The 22,236-nt window shown below is 49.0% G+C and overlaps 1 protein-coding gene across 3 annotated transcripts in view; it reads right to left on the reverse strand.

Annotated features, from left to right (window-relative positions):
* Window positions 1-22,236, reverse strand: part of FANCD2 (FA complementation group D2) — a 208,938-nt gene that overhangs the window by 37,472 nt on the left and 149,230 nt on the right. For all 3 annotated transcript variants that reach the window (XM_059716123.1, XM_059716124.1, XM_059716125.1), the window contains 3 exons: window positions 20,910-21,032; window positions 13,435-13,528; window positions 12,415-12,486 (listed from right to left, as the gene is read on the reverse strand). In XM_059716123.1, coding sequence (XP_059572106.1) covers window positions 12,415-12,486; window positions 13,435-13,528; window positions 20,910-21,032 — 289 coding nt within the window. The remainder of the gene's footprint in view (window positions 1-12,414; window positions 12,487-13,434; window positions 13,529-20,909; window positions 21,033-22,236) is intronic.

Raw genomic sequence — 22,236 nt, forward strand, 5'->3', positions numbered from 1 at the left:
GATATTAGGGAAATTGAAGTCCCCCATGACAATCATGCTTCGGGAGCATGCGGCCTCAGCCAGTTCCCTACTGAATTCTCAATCCAGTTCTTCTTGGTTGGGAGGTCTGTAATAGACTCCTACAGTTACATCCCCTTCCCCATGCTCTTCCCGTATTTTAACCCACAGGGTCTCAAGGCACCCTTCTTGGTTAGTGAACCTGGTTTGTAGAGTGGTGTACTGCTCCTTGACAGAGAGCTACACCCCCATCCCTCTTCCCAACACGGTCTCTCTTGTACCCACAGACCAGTCATAGGTGGAGTCCCACCAGGTCTCCGTTATCCCTACAAGATCATGATTTTTATTGCACAAGAGAAGGGCCAGTTCCTCTTGCTTGTTTCCCCAAGCTCCTGGCATTTGTGTACAGGCAGTTAAGTCTGCCATGGGAAACCCTAGGCTTCCTTGTGTGATGGGATGTGACCTTTCCTAGGGCTGTTGTCAAAGTGGGTTCCCTTGGGCTACCCAAGCTGTTACTACTGCAATTGGCATGACCTGGGCTAGAACTATTTATTGATTGCCCATCCCCCAGAGATCTTAGTTTAAAGCCCTTTTGAGTAGGTCAGCTATTGTGGCCAAGAAGTGCTTCTTCCATTTCCAGGTGAGGTGAAGGCCATCTCTTTCCAACAACTTGCTACCTCTCTCACTGAAGTGCGGACTGTGGTCAAGGGGTGTAAGTTTGACTGTGGTCAAAGAAGCCAAACCCCTTGCGATGGCATCACTGCCAGAGTCTTCTGTTCACCTCACTGATGCACTTTTTCCTTTGGGGCCCATGACAGGGAGGATCAAGGAAAAAACTAACTGAGCCCCCAGGCCCTTAAGCTCAGCCCCCAGAGCTCTATAGTCATGTATGGCCTGGCTGGGATTGCTCTGAGCCACATCATTTGTGCCCATGTGGATGAGTAGCATGGGATGGTGGTGAGAGGGCTGGATGAGTTTGGGGATCCTCTCAGTCACATCCCGGACACGAGCCCCAGGGAGGCAGCAGACCTCATGGGCTAAGGGGTCGGGGTGACAGATTGGGCTGTCTGTCCCCCTCAGGAGGGAATCGCCCACCACGATTACTCTGTGTCTTCTTTTGGATGCACGTGCTGGTTGCGCTCCATCCTCACATGCTGAGGCTTGCAGCTTGCCTGGCTCTGCTGATGCGAGAGGCTTGAAACAGCTTACCTCCAGCTGTGCTGGGGGTCAAGGTCAGGGTCCGTGGCTCTGCTAGGGTTCCCTGAGGGGTTCTGGGCTCACAGGGGTGTGGCGGGTTTCCGCCCATGCGTCTCACTCCAGAGCTGAACCCCAAAACTGATAGATAGATAGATAGATAGATAGATAGATAGATAGATAGATAGATAGATAATGTTTGTGGGTATATATAGATACACGCATACTATATATATAATATATATCTCTCTAGTGTATGAATGTGTCTATACATGTGTGTGCATGTGCATATGTATATGTGTATATATATGTACACACAGTATGTATATATGTGTATATGTGTGCATATGTCATTATATACAGTGGGGTATCTGTGGTGTGCATGTATATCTACATATATCTGAAGTGTGTGTATATAGCATGTATGTGTGTATGGTGTATTTATACACTATATATGTGTGTATATGTGTGTAACAGGGAACCCTAGCCCTGTTACCAGAAGGCAGGTTGGTCCCTTTAAGACCAGAACTTTCTGGGCACAGCATGCTGGCAAGGTGGGGGTTAAAAGCTGAGCCTGGCCAACTAGTCAGGTGACCAGGAGGGGGCAGGCCAGAACTAGAAGAACTCTGGGCTGGGCTGCAGTAGGGGCCAGCAGCCAAAGGGGAAGGAGTGCATATAAGAGCTCCACAGAGAGGCTTGGTGAGTTGTCTAGCTGCTGTGGGGGGAGAACTACTGAGGATTCTTGGAGAAGCAGCAGCAGCCCCAGAAAAAGGACCGTAGCAGATGGTGGGGGGCAGAAGCACAACCCCCTGAAAAAATGTAAGCTGGCATGCTGCCTTAATTATTTTTTTTGTGGCGGTTATAGCCCATGGGCATACTGTTTATAATTTTTGATTGATTAACACTGGTGGTTTGTGGGTAAGGCTGTAGGGGTGGAGGAGGCCTCCTTAGTGCCTTGGGCGCATTCATAAAAGGCCAAGGAGGCCTGGTGCAACGGGGTGTGCGGTTGCATGCTTTTGGGCTGGGCCTGTGGGGGTTTGGGACCACTGCCGGGCCTTGAACTTGTGGCTCCTGGGCTGTGAGGCCGGTGGATGAGCCTCTGGGCCAGAGATCCTGGGCTCTAGACTGGGGGCAAAAAGGAGGGCCACGAGCCCCAAGGTCGAGGTGCTAGAGCCTCGGAGTCCAACCATATCTGGTGGGTTTAGACAGGGAGGGCTAGCTAGAGAAAGACAGGGTTAAAGGCCCGTGGTGGCTGAGAACCCCAACATACAAAATACAATAGGCAGTCTCCTGCTTACAAGAACATCTGTATAATATTTCCATCAAGACATGGCAGGCGAGTAGAAAGCAGGACATGAGAAACATTAAAGGGACTTAAAGGGTGCCCCTCATAAGTTGTGGATAACAGGCAAAAAAAATGGTGCTGGGGAGGGTAACCTGTTACAATATATATGTGTGTGTGTACAGATATATATATATATCTGTACATCAATATATCTATACATCTATATAGTGTGCGTATAGATGTGCATATATAGTGCATGTATATATACATATTTAAATATTATGCACTTGTGTGTGTATATATACAAAGAGTGTGCATGTGTGTGTGTGTGTATGTGTGTATACACACATACACACACACACACACATTTATTATATAAAATTTCCCAACTATTTAAGTTGGTCTAATAAATGATATCAGATTCACCCAAAGAACCTTGTCTGCACACACACACCCACATACATACATATGTGTGTGTGTGCATGCATGCACAGTGTGTTTATATACCATGCAGTGTGTGTATAAACGCACACAAATTGAGATCTGGGGGACAGGCCAACAACTACTAGGACAAGCTCAAGAAATGGCAACCATGCAACCAGCATACCAGGAAACAATAGGAAGCATACTCTGACACCAGCCAAAGGACAGGTTATTCTGCAGCTCACCGGGAAGCCCAAGTCCTCCAATGGCAGGCTTACTTGCCTGTACACAAACACCAGAAGCATGGGGAACAAGCAGGAGTAACTGGCTCTGCTGCTAACCAACAAGCAATACGATCTCACAGGGATTATGGAGACCTGGTGGGACTCCACCTACGACTGGACCACAGGTAGAGAGAGCTACACCCTGCATAGGACGGATCGTGTTGGGAAGAAGGGTAGAGGAGTTGCTTTCTACATTAAAGAGCATTACACCCCCCTAGAAGTAGAGATTGGCAACAAAGAAGGGTGACTTGAGACCCTCTGGGTCAAGATGCAGGGAGAACATGGGGAAGGGGATTTGACTATAGGAATTTACTACAGACCTCCAAACCAAGAGGAAGTGCTCAACCAGGAATGCAGGCTCAACATTAGGAAAAACTACTTCACAAGTAGGGTGTCCAGACTGGTACAATCGCCTACCATGGACGTCTTCAAGAAGAAACTGGGCAGTCATCTCGCTGGAGTCACCTGACCCCAGTTTTCTTTCATGCTTGGTGCAGGGGGCTGGACCCAATGATCTTCTGAGGTCCCTTCCAGCCTTACAATCTATGGGGGTCTGGAACAGACTCCCCCCAGAGGTATACAGTCACCCACCCTGACAATCTTCAGAAAGAGGCTTGACACCCACCTTGCTGGGGTCACTTGACCTCCGCAGTCTTTCCTGCCCAAGTGTAGAGGGGCTGGACCCAATGATCTTGTTAGAGGCTGGAAGGGACCTTACATCTATGAATCTATATATAGTATATACACGTGTGTATTTAGTGTGTGTGTGTGTGTGTGTGTGTGTGTGTGTGTGTGTGTGTGTGTGTATTACCCTCTCCATTGACTGCTACCTTGAAGGAGCAGAGAGGCTTGTGTGTATTGATGACCCTAAAAGAAACACCACTGAGAGTCTTGTACTCCTGGTAGGATCACCCATGGTGGTAAGGTCAAAGGTGAGTGTCACGGCGGGGTCCTCGCGGAGGGCCGTGATCTCCTTGAGGTCCCTCGCTCCGTGTACAGGCCGGCCCAAGGCACCCTCTAATTCTCGCCCGCCACGTCTTTGATGGTAAATATAATGATGGGAGGCTGCCTTGTGTTTTCCCTGGGCACGACTACTCGGGACCTCTGTCCCCGCGGTTCTTCCGGACCCCCTGGGGGTCTCCCGATATGGTGGGTGTTCCCTAGACACCCTAGCCTTGTGGGCTATGCGTGGCTCCTACCAGCCCCTAATACCACGCCCCAAGCCTCGCAGATGTAATGGACGTTGTCCGGTCTGTACGCCCGCTTCTTGGGCCTCCTCTTTACTGTGGCCCACTCTGGGCTCCCTCTCTCGTGCCCAGCCTCTTGCTGGGACTCTCGTCTGGCCCACTCTGGGCCTCCCCTGCCGGTATGGTTCCGCTCAGGGACTCTCTAGTGGGCCTCCGGTCCTATGGGCCAACCGCAAGGGCACCCTCTCTGACCCTGGCTCACCGCACTGCTACTCCCTGTCTTCTCGGGGCAACCGCAGCGCCCTGCCTCAGTCTGAGGGGTGTTACTGCACTAGCCTGCGGCCGGGCTCGCTATGCCCGTCTCGGGCTCCTCGATATGGCCCCGCTCTCTAGGGCTGCTCAGTATGGTGCTCCCCCTCTCTGGGGCTCGCCGTGCCCACCCTGGGCTACTCAATAATACCACCCCTTTCCTGGGGCCGGGGTCTATGTTTCCCCACACGCAATCCGGGGTCTAGGTCCCCGTCCGCAACCTACGGGTTGCGCCCGCGACCCCCTGGCCGCGCTCCTCGCCGCCAGTTGCTCACGCCCTGGCGTGCGAGCTACGCCTTCCCTGGCACTATGCAAATAATGCGCCCTCTTGGCGCTAGGGCACCCCACACTCTCTGGGGTCCCTATAATTGAGGCCTCCTCCAACCCCTACAGCCTCACCCAAGCCTCTGGGTGTAATAACAGAGCCAAACAAACACAAGCCTCCTGGCTGTAACACAAACATAAAGCCCCCTGGCTAAACCATAGTGCCCATCCTCTCAGGGCTATCATGAGCTGTACTTGCAAGTTGGGCTTCTCCCCATATCTCGGCTGAGAGAGCTCCTGCCTCTCCAGCTGCTGGCAGAGAACTGCCAGCCTGGCCTCAGCCCTGGGCTTCATAAAGGCCAGGCCCTGCCCCCTACAGGCAGCTGGCTCCCCTTAGTTGCACTGGCAACCCACAGCTGTGCTCAATTAGCTCTGCCAGGGCTCTCTCCCTGGCAGTTTCTCCTCTCTAGGAGCAGGCACTAAGGTGCCCTGCGACAGTGAGGTATCAGATAAAGAGCAGTTCGACACAACATAACAAAGACCACAATGGTGGAGCAGATGGATGAAGAAGGCATACTTCTCAACAGCTGTGAAGGCAGATGAAGGCTTCAGTAGAAGAGTAATCCGTGGGGAACACGGCACAGGGGACACAATGCTTGGAGTCTACTACAGACCTCCCACCCAAAGTCCTGAGCTTGACCAGAAGTTTGCCCGGGAACTGGCTGAGGCCGCATGCTCCAGGACCATGGTTGCCATGGGTGACTTCAATTACCCGGACGTCTCGTGGGAGGATCGCTCAGCAAAATCTGAGCGGTCGAAAAGCTTCCTATCGTGCGTGGATGACCTCTACCTGACTCAAGAAATCTATGGGCCAACGAGAGGCAAAGCGCTGCTCGACCTGGTACTGGCTACTAGGGATGACCTAGTCGGCGACCTAGTGATCGATGGGAAGCTGGGTGACAGCGACCACGAGCTGATCACCTTCACCATCCGCCGAAAAGCTGGCAAGTCAGTCAGCAACACAGAAGTCATTGACTTCAGGAAAGCTGACTTTGACAAGCTCAGGAGGCTTGTCAGTGAGGCCCTAAGGGACCATGACCACGGGGAGAGGGGAGTTCAAGAAGAGTGGTTGCTCCTCAAGGGAGTGATCCTCAAAGCACAAACTAAGTCTATTCCATCTCGGAGGAAAGGCAGCAAGAGGGCACAGCAGCCCCTCTGGCTCTCCAGGGACCTAGCAGACCTGAGGCTAAAAAGAAAGGCCTACAAAGGATGGAGGATGGGAGTCACCTCCAAGGAGGATTATTCTGCACTGGTCCGGTCCTGTAGGGAGCAGACCAGGAAAGCCAAGGCTGCAACTGAACTCCAACTAGCTTTGAGCATCAAGGACAATAAAAAGTCCTTTTTCAGATATGTGGGGAGCCGGAGGAAAAGCAGGGGCAACACTGGACCCCTGCTGAACCAGATGGGGCAACTGACAACTGATGCCTAGGAAAAAGACAACCTATTAAATAGGTACTTTGCGTTGGTCTTTCATCAGTCCCATGGGACGCCCATGCCCGCTACGGGACAGGGAAGTCCGGGTGAGGGTGATCCCCTGCCCTCCATTGATGCTGACTTCGTGAAGGAACATCTTGAGAAGCTGGATACCTTCAAGTCAGCCGGCCCTGACAATCTTCACCCCAGGGTACTCAAGGAGCTGGCGAGCATCATAGCCCAGCCTCTAGCATGGATTTTTGAAAACTCTTGGCGCTCTGGTATAGTGCCCGAAGACTGGAAGAAGGCCAATGTGGTGCCTATCTTCAAGAAAGGGAGGAAAGTGGATCCGGCTAACTATAGGCCCATCAGCCTGACTTCTATCCGGGGGAAGATCTTAGAAAAGTTTATTAAAGAGGCCATCCTTAATGGACTGGCCAACGCCAACATCTTAAGGGATAGACAGCACGGGTTTGTTGCGGGTAGGTCTTGCTTGATCAATCTCATTTCCTTCTACGACCAGGTGACCTATCACCTGGACAAGGGAGAAGAGATTGATGGCATATATCTTGACTTCAAAAAAGCCTTCGATCTGGTTTCCCACGATCGCCTCTTGGAGAAACTGGCCAATTGTCGCCTTGGGTCCTCCACAATCCACCGGCTGGAAAATTGGCTCCGGGGTCGGACCCAGAGGGTAGTAATTGATGGAAGTCACTCATCGTGGTGTCCTGTGACCAGTGGGGTCCCCCAAGGCTCTGTCCTTGGACCCATACTGTTCAACATCTTCATTAATGATGTGGACACTGGAGTCAGAAGCGGACTGGCCAAGTTTGCCGATGACACCAAACTTTGAGGAAAAGCATCCACACCAGAAGACAGGCGGGTGATCCAGGCTGACCTGGACAGGTTCAGCAAGTAGGTGGATGAGAATCTGATGGTGTTCAATGCCGATAAATGCAAGGTTCTCCACCTTGGGAAGAAAAACCCGCAGCATCCTTATAGGCTCGGCAGTGCTATGTTGGCTAGCACTATGCAAGAAAGAGACTTGGGGGGTCATCATTGACCACAAGATGAACATGAGCCTGCAGTGCGATGCTGTGGCTAGTAAAGCGACCAAAACGCTGGCTTGCATCCATAGATGCTTCTCAAGCAAATCCCGGGACGTCATTCTCCCCTTGTACTCGGCCTTAGTGAGGCCGCAGCTGGAGTACTGCGTCCAGTTTTGGGCTCCACAATTCAAAAAGGATGTGGAGAAGCTTGAGAGAGTCCAGAGAAGAGCCACGTGCATGATCTTATGGCAACAAGCTGAGAGCTATGGGGCTCTTTAGCCTGGAAAAGCGCAGGCTCAGGGGTGATCTGATGGCCACCTATAAGTTTATCAGGGGTGACCACCAGTATCTGGGGGAACGTTTGTTCACCAGAGCGCCCCAAGGAATGACGACTAGGTCAAATGGTCATAAACTACTATAAGACCGTTTCAGGCTGGACATAAGGAAGAATTTCTTTACTGTCCGAGCACCCAAGGTCTGGAACAGCCTGCCACCGGAGGTGGTTCAAGCGCCTACATTGAACACCTTTAAGAGCAAACCGGATGCTTATCTTGCTGGGATCCTATGACCCCAGCTGACTTCCTGCCCTTTGGGCAGGGGGCTGGACTCGATCTTCCGAGGTCCCTTCCAGCCCTAATGTCTATGAAATCTATGAAACCCTAGTCATCCTGCTGACCTGAGGAATGCCAATACTATCTCCCTTTTTAAAAATGTTGACAAGTATGTCTGGGGAAACTATTCAAGGTATCGCCCTCTACTCCCCTGCTGGGAAGATCCTCACTCAAATTCTGCTGAACTGACTGCTCCCTCTTGCCAAAGTAATCTTTCCCGAATCTCAATGTGGCTTCAGATCACTGAGACACCATGGACATGACTACTGCAGTCTGGCACATACAGAAAAAGTGCCCAGAACAACACCAGGAACTGTATATGGCCTTTATTGTTTTGACCAAAGCCTTTGACTCTATTAATCGTGAGGCTCTATAGAAGATCTTATCAAGGTTTGGCTGTCCAGGGAAATTTTATCACCATCCTAAGATTCCTTCATGACCAGATGACTGCCTTCATTTTATGCAGTGGCTCTGCTATGGAGCCCTTTGACATTCAAACTGGCGACAAGCAGGACTGCATTATCACACGAATTTTGTTTTCCATCTTTCTTGAGGTCATCAAGATGCTCATCCATAACCGGCTGCCACAGCAACAGCCTCAAGTATAGGATGGATGGGAACCTTTTCAATCTCTCCCATCTCCATGCCAGAACCAAAATTACTTCAGCCTCTATTGTGGAACTTCGGTACACCAATAATTAATTGTACTGTCATTGCACATGTGGAGGAGGACCTACAAACAGCCCTTAACTGCTTCTCTCAAGAATACCAGTGCCTGGGACTGACCCTTAGCATCAGAAAAACAAAGGCGCTTCACCAGCCTGCTCTGGGCCAATCAACTCACCCAGCAAGGATCCTCACTGAGAGGCAGGAGCTGGAGAATACTGAACACTTTGCACACCTTGGCAGCCATCTCTCAAAGAAGGCCAACACAGGTGATTAAATCCAGTATAGGATCCAATGTGCCAACTCTGCCTTCAGAAGACTGAATCATCATGTATGCAATGATCATGACACCTGGACTTGAACAAAACTCCTACTATATAAAGCTGTGGTAATCCCAACTTTTCTCTCCAACTGTGACGTTTGGGTGACCTACACCTGAAAAGCTTGGAATGCCATCTCCAGCACTACCTCTGGAAGATCCTTGGCATAAAGGGGGAAGATCTATGCACAAATGTCAGTGTCCTCACTGACGCTAACACCACCAGTATGGAAGCACTGATTATTCAACATCAGCTGCTGTGGACAGGGCACTGTGTGTGGATGCCAGAAATGCATTTACCGTTATACTCCCAACTCAGCCTAGAACAAGGACACAAGGGGGGCAGAGGAAATGCTTCAAGGACACCCTCAAGGCAAACAAGAAGTGATGCACTGACACCACAAATTTGGAAAAACTGGCCTGGGACAGAGCTACATAGTGACACTTTGTGAGAGAAGGTACTTGAGGAAAACTTTCACCTTGGCAGCAGAAAAATGACAGAAATGGAAGAAAAGGAAACAAGACCGAGAAGTCTGTGGTCTGACCCTCCCTTTAAGCACTACCTGTGGTGTTTCCCAGAGTCTGACTCTAGGATCAGCATTCTTAGCGATCAACGGACTCCTCTACAACCCTTTACTTGATCTGTGGAACTGATCATCCTTGATCATGAGGGATCAGCGCTGCCAGTGCCGATGAGGGTGCATGTGTGTGTGTATGCATACATGCACACTTTTATCTTCTTCAGCAATCCCTCACAGGTGAGAATGATAAGTCTTCCATGGTTGTTTTATCTGTGTCCAAAGAAGGCTGATGAGGCTTATCTGGGATTGACAGACTCTACTGCAGCTCAGACATGGGTTTCTGTGTGGGGTGGGTGGCACTGGATATTTGATTTGGTCCACAACAAGATACACTTATACAGCGTGTGTATAGACATACAGGTTGTGTGCGTGTACACAAACATATACATATATACACACGCTAGCGAATTGCCCATCAAGGATGCTGGGGGAGGGAGTGGGGGGACAGAGCACTGCAACCCAGCACCCTGTGCTGCTGCCGCCTCCCAGGAGCAGTGGGGAGAAGCTTGCACACAGCTGCTGCTGCCATCACTCCGCATCCAGTTGCGTGCCACTCCCCCCTCACCTCCTCCCTCCGCATCCAGCTCTGCTCCGCGTCCGGCCATATCTCATTCCCGCCCCATCCACCTGGCCCACTCTGCTGGATGTCCCGCCCATCATTCTTGACAGGCATTCTTAACATAGCACTGGCTAGAGCTACACCCTGCTGGGAGCCATGCCCCCCAAGAGTATTACAGACACACAGATGGACTAAGCCATTTATTTTTATTTACACACACACAGAGGTGGTGTGTGTGTGTGTGTGTGTGTGTGTGTATATATCAGCAGTTCCCAAACTGTGGGTCGCAACCCCAAATGGGTTCACAACATCAGCAGATGGGGTCATGATAAATGTGCCCCCTGAGATTTCTGCATCCACAGGGGCATGTGGGGCTGTAGCTGGGCTGCACCAGCTCTGGGCAGGAGCCATCTCTGTAGCTGAGCAGGTGGGACCCATTGCGGGAGGGTGTGCTGCACTACCATGACCACCAAGGTGAGGCACAGCAGTGGTGGTAGGGCAGAGTTGTGCCCATGTTGCTGCTAGGTGAGCAGGGGGCGCCACAGTTTGGCCAGCCATGGCAGTGCGGTGCTCTATCCCTCCTGAGCAGGGTCCTGCCTACTGGGCTGCGAAGCGCCCGGGGGGAGGGCAGCAGAGTGGGAAACCCTAAGCAGGCAGCTCACATCCTCCCCACCACCACGGGCTGCAGTGTGAGGCTAGGGTAACCCTCCCACTGTCCACTGAGGTGAGCACGCAGTTGCCGCCAGCATGGAGCTGATGCCAGGGCTGTGGAGCCCGGCACAGCTGTTTACACCCTGCCCGCTGCAGCTGCCCAGAGTCCAGGCTAGCTACAAACAGCTGTGCCAGGTTCCGGAGTCCAGTCATCAGTTCTGTACAGGCAGTGGGAGAGAGGCCAGGGTTGCGCTGCCTCCTCCCACTGTCCGCTCCAAGGCGTGCGTGCACCCGCTGGTATGGAACTGATGCTGGAGCCTGGAGCAGCTGTTTGCAGCTTCCTGGCTACTGCTGGCCCAGGCTCTGGGTAGCTGCTGCCAGCCATGGAGCCTGGGCTGCTTGCAGCAGGGCTTGCAGCCTCTCAGCCGCCTGCTGGGAGCACCCCAGGCTCCATGGCTGGCAGCAGCTGCCTAGAGCTCAGGCTGGTGGTAGTGTGCCGAGCAAAACGGCCTCGTGTTGCTGACCCCTGATCTAGGCTTTACGCCCATTTTATGGAACTGAGAGACTCCTCCCTAGCTTGCTCCTGTGGCCATATGGCTGAGGGCAAGCAAAATTTGGGGGCATCTGAACCCTAAGCCTCCAGGCTTGGGCCTGCAGGTAAGATGCCTGCCAAGTGATTTGGAAACATCTGAAGCCCCGGGGGGTGTGGAGGATGTTTGCTGGTAGTAGGGCCACATATGACTCTTGAATGACTCATGGATTTGGAATTTGATTTTGGCTGATTTGGCTTAGAACACAAAAAAAATTCCTTTAAAAAAAAAAAAGTGTGTTAATGAAGTACCTGGGCTAAAACTTGCAGCAGTTTCAAAAAAGATAACATGCATCAATTCTGAATTAACTAAAATTACAGGTATTATATGCTAATTACTACAGCTATGTTTATTTTAATGTCAGTGTTTTCAGACTTGTTCCTCATTCCCATGCACTCAGGGAGAGCAGAGTCTGAACATAAGGGGCTGCAAGGGGAAGAAGTTGGATGGAGGTAGAGGGCAAGGGGGTACCTGACCCCCCAGATTTATTTTCCTTGCTGTAGCAGTGGGAGGGGGACAAATTCAAAGAAAACCTCCCATAATTAGTTTCAATTAGATTCTATACCTGGAAGATTATAACAAATGTATACATTTTCCATATACAAAATTTAATTATTGGGGGAGACTAATTATAATCAGGATCATCTTATATTCGAGTAAGTACAGAATATAAATACATAATGTATGTGCGCGTGCATATACAAAGAACTTTCAATATTCTTTGGACAAATGGCTGCCTAAGGGAACCAGACTCAAAATGAGAGGTTCCATTCAGTCCTAGCTTCCTAAGAGTGAGGAAATGTCAAAATGAAAGCTGAATGTGTTCTCTGTGCATATATATAACAACTGGTTCTAATTGCATAATGATAGGTCACTTCTGCAGTGTAGCCTAATTCACATTATTTTCTTTGCATGCATTAGTCTGGATGATGAGGGCTTTGCTGAGAAGGAAAAAGGAATATCCTGACTCACCCTAACCAAATTAACAAGGATATGGAAATCCCGCACTGCCACATTCCAGCACAGCAGCTTCTCTAGTTGTACCTAGGGAAGTAAAACACAGCAATCAGGAGGCATAATTCCCACAGAGGCACTGCATTTCCCTTCATATTGCTGGGTGCTACTGCAGTACCCACCATGCCCATAGCCTAGAACAAGCAGCCCAAATCCTGGCAGAGCCCAAGCCATGCTGCTAGTTAAAAGGGACAAGATCTTAAAACAGGAACAAAAAGTGTTGAAATCTAAACCTCTTAACATGCTCCATATTAAGATTAACCAGTAATGTAACAAAACTACTCCAAAGCAATTCTGGCTTTCTGTCCTGACAGATTTATACTCTCCTTCTATTCACCCTTGAAGCAGCTGCTGACAAATAAGTTTCCTGCTCTTGAGCATAATCCTTGTTCAGAGGCTCAGCTATGTAGTCAATTAGACATAAGCTATAACTTTCCCTCTTGCCACTTGGTAAGATACTCATCCAGTAACCAGGCATCATTAGGAATTAATCACATTTAAGAGGGGTTGGTAACATTTTGGAGCAGGGGGCTGCTTTGATGGAGCTAAGCTCTGAGAACAGATCACTACCAACCCAGCCTGCACCACTGGTGCAGCTGCAGTCACTACTCTCCACTGCAGTGCTGCTGCCATCACTTCTCCCTGCTACACAGCTGCCACACAGCTACAACCCCCAATTGGCAAAACACTGCTGCATCCCACCAGCCCTGACCAGATAAAATGGCTCTGCAGGCTATATCTCCTGATGTACAGGATGCTTGCCTAATTCTAAAAGTTACTCCATGTTCAGTAATTCCTTCTTAAATCTTCATGAAGGCTGTACAAACCCATCCTAATTAGGGCACAGGCATACAACACAGTTACTATGACAAATGAGTGCCAATAGCTTTCTACCTAGGCTGTAGTTCTATCCTACAATATACCATCCTGAGTTTTGCACTAGTTTCCTGAAGATCTCAGGTGCATTTGTTTTCCTACCTCACTTGAATCTGATGATTTTCCAGCAGGAATGCTTCTCACCGAACTCTCTAATTGAGCCATCATCACTCGAAAGAAAACCAGGAATGACTGCCTGGAAAGGAAAAACAGTCAAAACACAAACACATATGATAATGGTGTGCAGCATCATTGTTCTTCCCTAGAACAGTTTGAAAACTAAATGCTATCTGGTTGGGCACATCTTTGTCATACAGCAGCGGTGGCAGCTCATCCAATGTTGGTCTGAATGTTGGTTTGAATGCCCTATATGGATGCAGCATTTGCTGATCCCAACCATTCCAGACAGATCCAATCCAGCCTCTTCCTGAAAGCCTTTAATGATGGAATTTCCACATCTTCCCTACACAGCTTGTCTCATTGTCTAACTCAGCTAGGCTGAGGCAACATTTTTGGCCAGAGTGCTAAAAACACTGCAACGTCTACCTTGTAAGGTGCTGAAGTGTCGGCATGCCAGAAAAACAAAACTGAGGTTGTGGTACGGGTTACGTGGAAGGACGCACTGCATATTAATATAGTTCATAAGGTAACAATAAACAAAACTCCATACACTACCTTTGTTGTGCATTCTTTTTCTGTTAAGCATGTTGTGATGAGAGAGAGGGGAGAAGAAAGAAGAGGAGGGAAGAGAGTGGGGGGAATGCAAGAGGGAAGAAAGAGGGGGGGAAGAAAGAAGAAGGAAAAGAAAGAAGAGAAGAAAAAAAGGAAAAAGAGCAAAAGGGGGGGAGGGAAAGAGGAGGAAGAAACTATGAGGACCGGCTGCCAGAGCCTGGCTGTCCATCCCCAGCACTGCAGGTGCACAGGCAAGCAGTGCTACTGGTTTCCCTTCCCCTCCCTGGCACCCCAGCAATGCAGGCAGGTGGGTGGGGACAGAGACAGCACCAGCAGCCCCAGCTTCAGCCCTAGCCCTGGCCAGCAGCGTAGCACAAGCTGCTTGGGCCCCTGCCAGCAGCCTTGGTGAATATTGTTGAGGGGGAGGGGAAGGGGGCACATACCTCCCCTACAAGTTGCCCATGATTAGGGACAGGGGCAGAACCAGCCTCTTCTCCATGAAGCTGCACTGAGGGTGTGAGTGGAGCAGGCTCAGCTGTGCTGGGCAGGCAGTGGCAACCCAGGGGGGAAGATTGGTGTTGGGCAGAGGGTGGCAGACAACTAAGGTGAATTTTGGGATGACTATAGCCACCTAAGCCCCCCCTGTGCCACCTCTGATTAGGGATATACCAAATTAACAGTGGGAGTGGGTTGTGTAACAACTCCTTTAATTTTGAAGGCTCCCTTGTGCTCCTGAAGGTCCACCATTGATTGGTGGAGGGGCCACTCACTCTTGATCCACATGGAGGCAAAAACCACAGTTTTAAATATGGCGCCATTTTTGCCTCTCACTGCTGATTGGCCAAGGGGCCCTGGCAGCACCACTGTGTGTAGATGACCAGCCGGGAGGCAAAAACCGCACCATATTTAAAACCAGTTTTTGCCTTCCTGCTGATCAGGGGAGAGCAGCGAGCAGTAGGGGGTTGGAGGGGGACACACAGGGAAACCTGCAAATATCAGCAGAAGTGGGGTGCATGGCGGCTTCTTTGATCTTACAGGTTCCCTTGCGTACCACCACAGACGTGGAGGCAGGGTCAGCAGAACACAAGGTGTGTGTCCCTACTTGTCGTCTCCTGCCCCTGCCCCTGCCCCTGGTTCCTGCCACAGTGCTGGAAGCTCTGGCTTACTGAAGAGCCCAGAGCAGCAACTTAAAAATATTTTTATTTTTCCTTTTATGTCTCTGTGTGCCACTAACTGTCACGCATGCCAAGGGTTGCCTGTCCTTGGTCTAGCTGTTTTTATAGCAAGGAAGTTTTTCCTGAGATTTTAAACAGACTTATCTGAGGTCCTGAGGGCTTCCCAGGGCAACAGCTGCACCCGTCTGGCTTCATGGAGCCTGCCTAGCAGCCAGAGCATGACTCTGGATGGCCAGGCTCCATTTCTGGCAGCACACGCTGCTGTTGCATGTGCCACACAGCTTTTTGTAGTGGGTTTTTTTGTTTTTTTTTTTTGGGGGGGGGGGGGGGGGGAATAGATACTGGGACATCCCAGTATCACAGTTTGGCACCACACTGCAAACTTGTAGCACAGCACACAGTTGCACATTTGCTGTGTGTGGTCTGCAGCATTGCAAACCACACGTGTGTGTTCATCTAGACGTGCCCATAATGTTCCCATTTAATCTCATCTCTGGATTTAAACATACTTTGTCCACTCATCTTTTTCTCATATAACCTATATTCCAAACCTTTCATCATCTTTGTTGCTCACCTATGGATCCTTTTAAAGTTTCTCTACATCCTTTTTCAGATGCAGTACCCTGAACTGGCCACTACTGAACATGACAGTCCAGCTGAAACCTAACCAGGGCTGAGTGGAAGAAGGAGCCTGTCACCTCCCATACCTTGCATACAATCCCACTATGAAAGCAGTCCAAAACTCCTTTTTTTCCCCAACAACATCACATTACTGTGGTAGGCCTAGCCCTGGTGGGCAGTAGCAGTGCCCCTAGCAGCTATACTAGCCTGCCCCACTCAAGATCTTCCACCCAGAGTTTCATGTGCCACACCTGGATGAAATAAATAGTCCTGCAGGAGGCACTCAGAGCTCTAGAGTAGTATTTTTACCATGCTGCTTTGATCCAGGTCTACTTTACTAAAATGGCAAAAATTCAGGAAGCTTAACCAGCCCAGCTAAAGCCCAGCTGGCATTAAATTTCCTGGTGGTTTTACTTGCATCCTCCACCCTACCCCACAGCTGTGCCCATATCTCACAGGTAATCTGCTGTAAGCTTTTCTTTGAGCCATCTGGCTCAATAAGTTTTGTCTGTCCAGGCAACCCTGTGGGTTGTGGCCTATTTACTCTGGTTGCAGACTTCAGCCCAGGCCCCCTTATTCTGGCTTTTGCTCCTCAGCAGCCCCTGCTCTGCTGGGGCTTTAAGCCTCAGCCTACGTTCTATCTAGGCTCCCTGGCCCCATGGCATCCATGTCTCTCTTCCCTGTTCTTTGGCTCTTGTCAAGCTAACTTCTCCCCCTCTGGCCTTCTGGCCCCACAAAGGGTTAAACCCTCTTGGTGTCTGGGCCTCTCTGGCTCTCACAGTGCACCTCTCTCCCCCTCTCTGGCCTCAGAGGAGTTAAACCTTCTGTCACTGGGCTCTCCTGACCATCTCAGTGCTTGTTCGCCTTACTGTAGTCCTCCAGACTCACAAGGAGTTAAAACCACGCAGGACGCTTTAAGGTGTCTGCGACCATGGCCTCCAAGCCTCCCTTCACAGCCACTTTCAGTCCTCTGGTTACTATCCTGACCACAATAAAAAGCACAGCCTATCCAGATACTCACAAAACAATGAACACTATGAATTCAAATCATCCTCACTCTGGGTCAACTCAAAAGGGGCTTCTTTGCCAGGGCTCCCCTTACTGTGACTCCAGGCTCCACGGCAGCTTGCCGGGGAACTCTTCATCCTTCCCCAGCCAGAGTTAGTGACCCCACTGACCTGAGGGTGTCTTATACCAGTAAATCCTTCTACTTCCAGCCAACCAGTCCTATCACTTGGCCTGACTACAAGGGTTTCTCAGTCATTAGTCCTTTTACCCTACCAGCTGCCCTTCTTTACTTGGTTTCAATCCCCCTGTGGCAAGGCTGCTGGTGATTGCAGGTACCATGTCTCTTTTTCCATATTTTCTGCTTGCCTGATGGGGCATTTTTGTCTGTCCTTCCCACTGTATTTTCTTTTCCTGAATTCTTATCCCTTCAGGCCACAAAAAGATCCTATCCTTAAAAGGCCCTTCCAGGTTTTGTTTGTTCCACAGCCTTCTCCCAGTCACATGGCAAAGGTTCCCTATTCCATTACTGACTTATATTGAGTTTGTTATCCATTACAACCTCCAGATCCCTCTTGGCAGTGCTACTGATGAGTCAGTTATTTCCCATTCTGTGCATTTAATTGTCTTCCTTAAGTGTAACATTTACCTTGATTTTCATTTTGCTGTTTTATAAAATAGGTCTTTAATATACCAACATCCTTTAGGAGTCTGTACCAAACTGTCTGCAACCCTCCCAGTTGTGTCATTTTTAGGTCAGGAAGCTCTTTACTGCAGTATCTAAATCATTAATAAGACCTGAACCTAGAATAGACCCTGGAGAGACACACTGGAGACATCCACACTTGAGACCTCAATCCGTTTATAGCTGCTTTTTGTTCACAGGTATTCAGCAATTACGTATCTATGTAATGGGAACTCTATCTAGCAACATTCCTGCAGCTGATTTATGAATAAGTCATGTGGGATCATGTCAAAAGCCTTACTTAAGTCCAGAGATTCCTTATTTGCTCAATTTTAAGACAAGGCTTTCCCTCCCATTTCACAGGGAGGAAAAGCCCCTTGTCTTAGAATCAAATGGAGGCTGCTGCAGCTCTGGCTCCAGCCCCTACCCAGGGTTGGAGTTATACTGCAGCTGCTGCCTGCCTCACTTCCCTTACCTTTGCTCTGCACTGACAGGCTCTTTCCATGCCTGAGGCACTGAGCACAGCCCCAGCCTAGTGAACCAAGGGAAAGGGGAGGGAGAAGCAGAGTCAGGAGGGGAGGGGAAAAAGGGAGAAGGAGGAGAAGGGGAGCAGAGGCTGGAGGGAAGGAGGAGCAGATTCAGGGGGGGGAGTGGGAGAAGGGGAGCAGAGGCTGCAATGGAGAGGGGAAGGAGAAGCTGGAGGGGAGCAGGAAGCACAGAAGCTAGAGGGGCAGGGGGAGGGGCAATGAGGGGGAGGGGGAGGGGTGGGGACCAAAGGCTGCAGGGGAGGGGCAGACAGGGAGCAGACATGGCAGGAAAAAGCAGGGAGCAAGCTGCTTGACCTCTCCATACCACCTGCCTCACCACTGCCTGTCCCCATGCAGCAGTGGGAGGTATGAATTAAAGACAACTCCCAATAATCAGATTCTATACATGGACAATTATAACAAATTTATACAATTTTCCATGTATAGAACCTAATTATTGTAGGGTTATATTAAATTCAGAGAAGTCTTATTAGATTCAAGTAAGTATGGTATGTAATGTCCATTGTGTTCTTCTTATCTACCAAACAATTCACCCTCTCAAAGGAAACCAAGTTGGTTTGGCATGATTTGTTCTTAATAAAAAACAAGTTGGTTGCTAGTGATCACCCCTTCCTCCTCCAGATGTTATCAGTTGTTGTTTTATAATTTGTTCTAGTAATTTCCCAGGTACTGCAGTCAGTCTGACTGACCTGTAATTCCTAAGTCATCTTTTCTCGTTTTCTTAAATGTAGGCACTATGTTATCTCATCTCCAGTCCTCTGGGACTTTACCTGTCATCCATGACTTTACAAAAATGGGCACCTATACACACACATTGAGGCTGCTCTGATGCGCTGTAATTACAATGTATCAGAGCAGACTTGATTAATCGAATCTGCTGGAGCATGGTAATTATCGGGCTCCAGTAGACTCCAGTATCACGAGTATCAGTGTCCCCACGCTGAAAAATGGCAGCTCTAATTAAAGCACCCCCCTCCCCGCAACCTCTGGGAGCACATCTATAAACACCCTGTGGCAGAGCACACTCGGCGCCTGCCACTCTAAGGGCTATAGAGTTCAGCAAGGCAGCCAGCAGGTGCCGGCTAGACCTAATGAAGTGGTCACCTGACTGCAGGAGGATCCTGCAAGTGGTGGAGGGGGCTGAGCAGCCTTTATTTTAAAGATCCAGGCCCTCAGGTCTGTTGCAGCAGTTGCTACAAGTAGCCAAAAACAACACCCGGCTGAGCTGCTGCTCAGAATACCCTGGAGGTAAGCGCAGGAGCTATGGGGATGGTAGGAGGCTCCTGGCCCTAGGTATATCCGAAAACTGCACCCTGCCAGGAAAAGGTGATCTGGTGGGGCTGGCTATCAGGACAGCCTCCCAGAAATACCAGGCCAGTTACCTCCCTGGTGAAAGGCAGGTATGAGCTCCTTAAAACCCCAGCCCACACACCCAGGTGGGTTACCCAGGTTCAGGGCCTGGCACATCTTCAAACACCTGAACCCCATAACTGGGGGCCCAGGCATGTCTTGGGATACCTGAGCCCCATTTGCCCCAGCGGTAGGGCATAGTGATTAAAATAGAAGATAGCCTGCATAGAATAGGGTGCACAAGGATGACTCAATGGCTCGTGTTGGTGTAGAGGAGAGCCTGATTAGGAGGGCCTGAAGAGCTACACTGGGGGTGTACGGAGTAGGGGGTGTGAAAGCGACCTGAAGCACATGGGCCAACCCCCCTGAGAAAATAACTCAAGGCTGCAACCCCAGAGAGGGGGGCAGCCAAGCCCAGGTATGTCTACAGACGCCTGAGGTATTAGTTGGGCCAGAGGCCGTGTTTGTAATCTATTTGTAATAGTGTTAAAATATGCCAGTATGGGAGCACAATGACTGTATGCTCCAGGAGGGAGTGAGAGTCCCAGAAGGGACCCCCCCTCCCCCCTTAATTTCATCCAGATACACACACTCAATAAAACTGGGGGGGGGGGGGGGGTCTGGAACTATAAAGTGCAACAAAGTGCACAATACAAAAAGCCTCATTTATGTAAACTGTGCTTTCAAGCTTCCATATATTGTTAAAACATCCCAGAAACCCAGAAGTTGGATACAGTGCTCTGTATCCAGTGCATACCTAGCCCAAATTGCTCAGGCATATCCACTCCAACTTCTCTAGAGGCTGCTGGGTATACTTTTTGGAGTACTTCATACAACCGCAGTGACAGAGATTGACTTTTGTCAATATGGCACACCAGGGATACGCCTACATATTAAATTAATGTGAAACAATAAACTCCGGCACATATTGTGCCAGAGTTTATTGCTCCTGGGTACTACAACTGCACAGAGTAGCCCCAGGTTGGAGCAGCCCCAGCTGGCTGGGAGCCCAGGGTTTAGTCTGCCAGCCCAGAGCTGCTCCAACCTGGTTCAATGTGCTGTGGACTGTCAGGCAGGAATCCCCACACTGAAGTACCCTTGTGCCCCAGCCAGCCCTTTTAGCGTCTACATGTGCGTTGCTGCATAGTAAAGAACTTTGCTGCAGGATGTATTTACTCCTGCGGTGGAGTTAATTAGTTTCCTGGCCTAAAACACTAATTAGGCAGCTCTGCAGCAAACGTCTCACGTAGATGTGCCCAGGAAGGCCACATACAATGGATGCCTGTATGGTTCAGAGATAACTCAATTCTGCTCTGGCACACACTGTTTGTTTCTCCTTCATTAAATCTGATTTAGTACAGATGTAATGCCTAGCAATTCTTCTTCTTACTAGCAATACTGCTTATGTGAAACTGATATAGAACAAAACAGGTCAGAGAGTAAGATGACTGAACACATGATAGCAACGATTTGTTATTGTTTAATTAAGGAAATTCAAGGGCTATATGTTGATGTTATTACCTGGTCAGGGTAGGATAGGTAGAGGAACATCCATCTTTAGCAGATTTAATTAGCTCAGAGACCCCAACACTGGCAATGTCTTCTATAGCTTTCAAAATGTTGTCTGTGTGCTCCATATACACACTGTACTCAAACAGCAGAATAGCAGGTTAGTAAACAGGTTATAACAAAAGGTCTATAACTCCATAACTTTAGCTAGAAATACTGGAGTGGCCTGGAAATTGTTATATTTATTCTGATAGCAAAGGAGACTGCTCTTGTAACATCCTCAGAAAATTCAAACTGTCATCAAGTAACGTCATTAGAAATTCACCCTAATTTAAAACTGACTAGGGCCCATACCTTGGCCTATATGGACAAAATGTAGATTAGGACAAATATAAGGACTGGGTATCCTTCTGTAGCCAGTGACAAAGAGAATTCTACCTTTACCTCAAATGATATAGACCTATATTTCTGCAGCTGAAAGTAACAGAGTTATACTCCTGGCTGTTTAGACCAGGTTCTACTGGCTGGTTTATTGTGAATAGGTGTGAGCCTGTCCATAAGAGTTGCTACTATGGTACTATTAAGAGACTGCTTTAACCCCTTATTAACTAGAAGTGTTTTTTTCATATTTTCAGATTTTTAGTTGAAGTCTCAAGACATACTTATGCACTTTCGATTATGACAACTTTAGTTCCTTCTTTGAAAAACACTTTTTTGAAAAAGGCAGCTTTTAAAACTGTATTTTCCAATCAGCAATAGGAATCTCAGAACAGTTATGCACCTATCATAATGTTACTGTTTATTTCATAGTTTTATTTACTTTTTCTTAAGGAAAATATTAATACAAATGTTATTTTAAGGTTATGAAAAACATTCAAATGTGTGTGTCAAGAAATGCAGTTTTTCTACCCAGGCCTGTGAAAACCACATCAGTTACACCGGGCTTCATTGGCAATCTTTTCACTGAATTGCTCCCTGAATAGCATAATAGGGGCTGCAGGACCTGGTCTAGTGAGAGACCCTGAAAGGACAAATAATTAAGCTGTTTCTAAGGAGAATATGTGATATATTTTTCATTACATATAATATGGGGTACTGTTTCTTTAAATGTTGTAGCTTTGTGTGGCTTCTTAGGCACTTGGGTGTTTATACACATGCTCCGGGAGGTGGGAGGTAGAGCTTTAATTAGAGCAGCTTTGAGAGCCGCTCTAATTAAAGTGCCCAGAGCATCATGTGTATCAGCCGTCCCATGCTGAAAAATGGTGACACGGGTGCTTTAACTAAAGCTCACTGAATGGGCTTTAGTTAAAAAAGTGCCCCTGCTGCCATTTTTCAGTGC

Source organism: Alligator mississippiensis, chromosome 12 (assembly GCF_030867095.1).
Source record: "Alligator mississippiensis isolate rAllMis1 chromosome 12, rAllMis1, whole genome shotgun sequence".
NCBI classification, from domain to species: domain Eukaryota; kingdom Metazoa; phylum Chordata; order Crocodylia; family Alligatoridae; genus Alligator; species Alligator mississippiensis.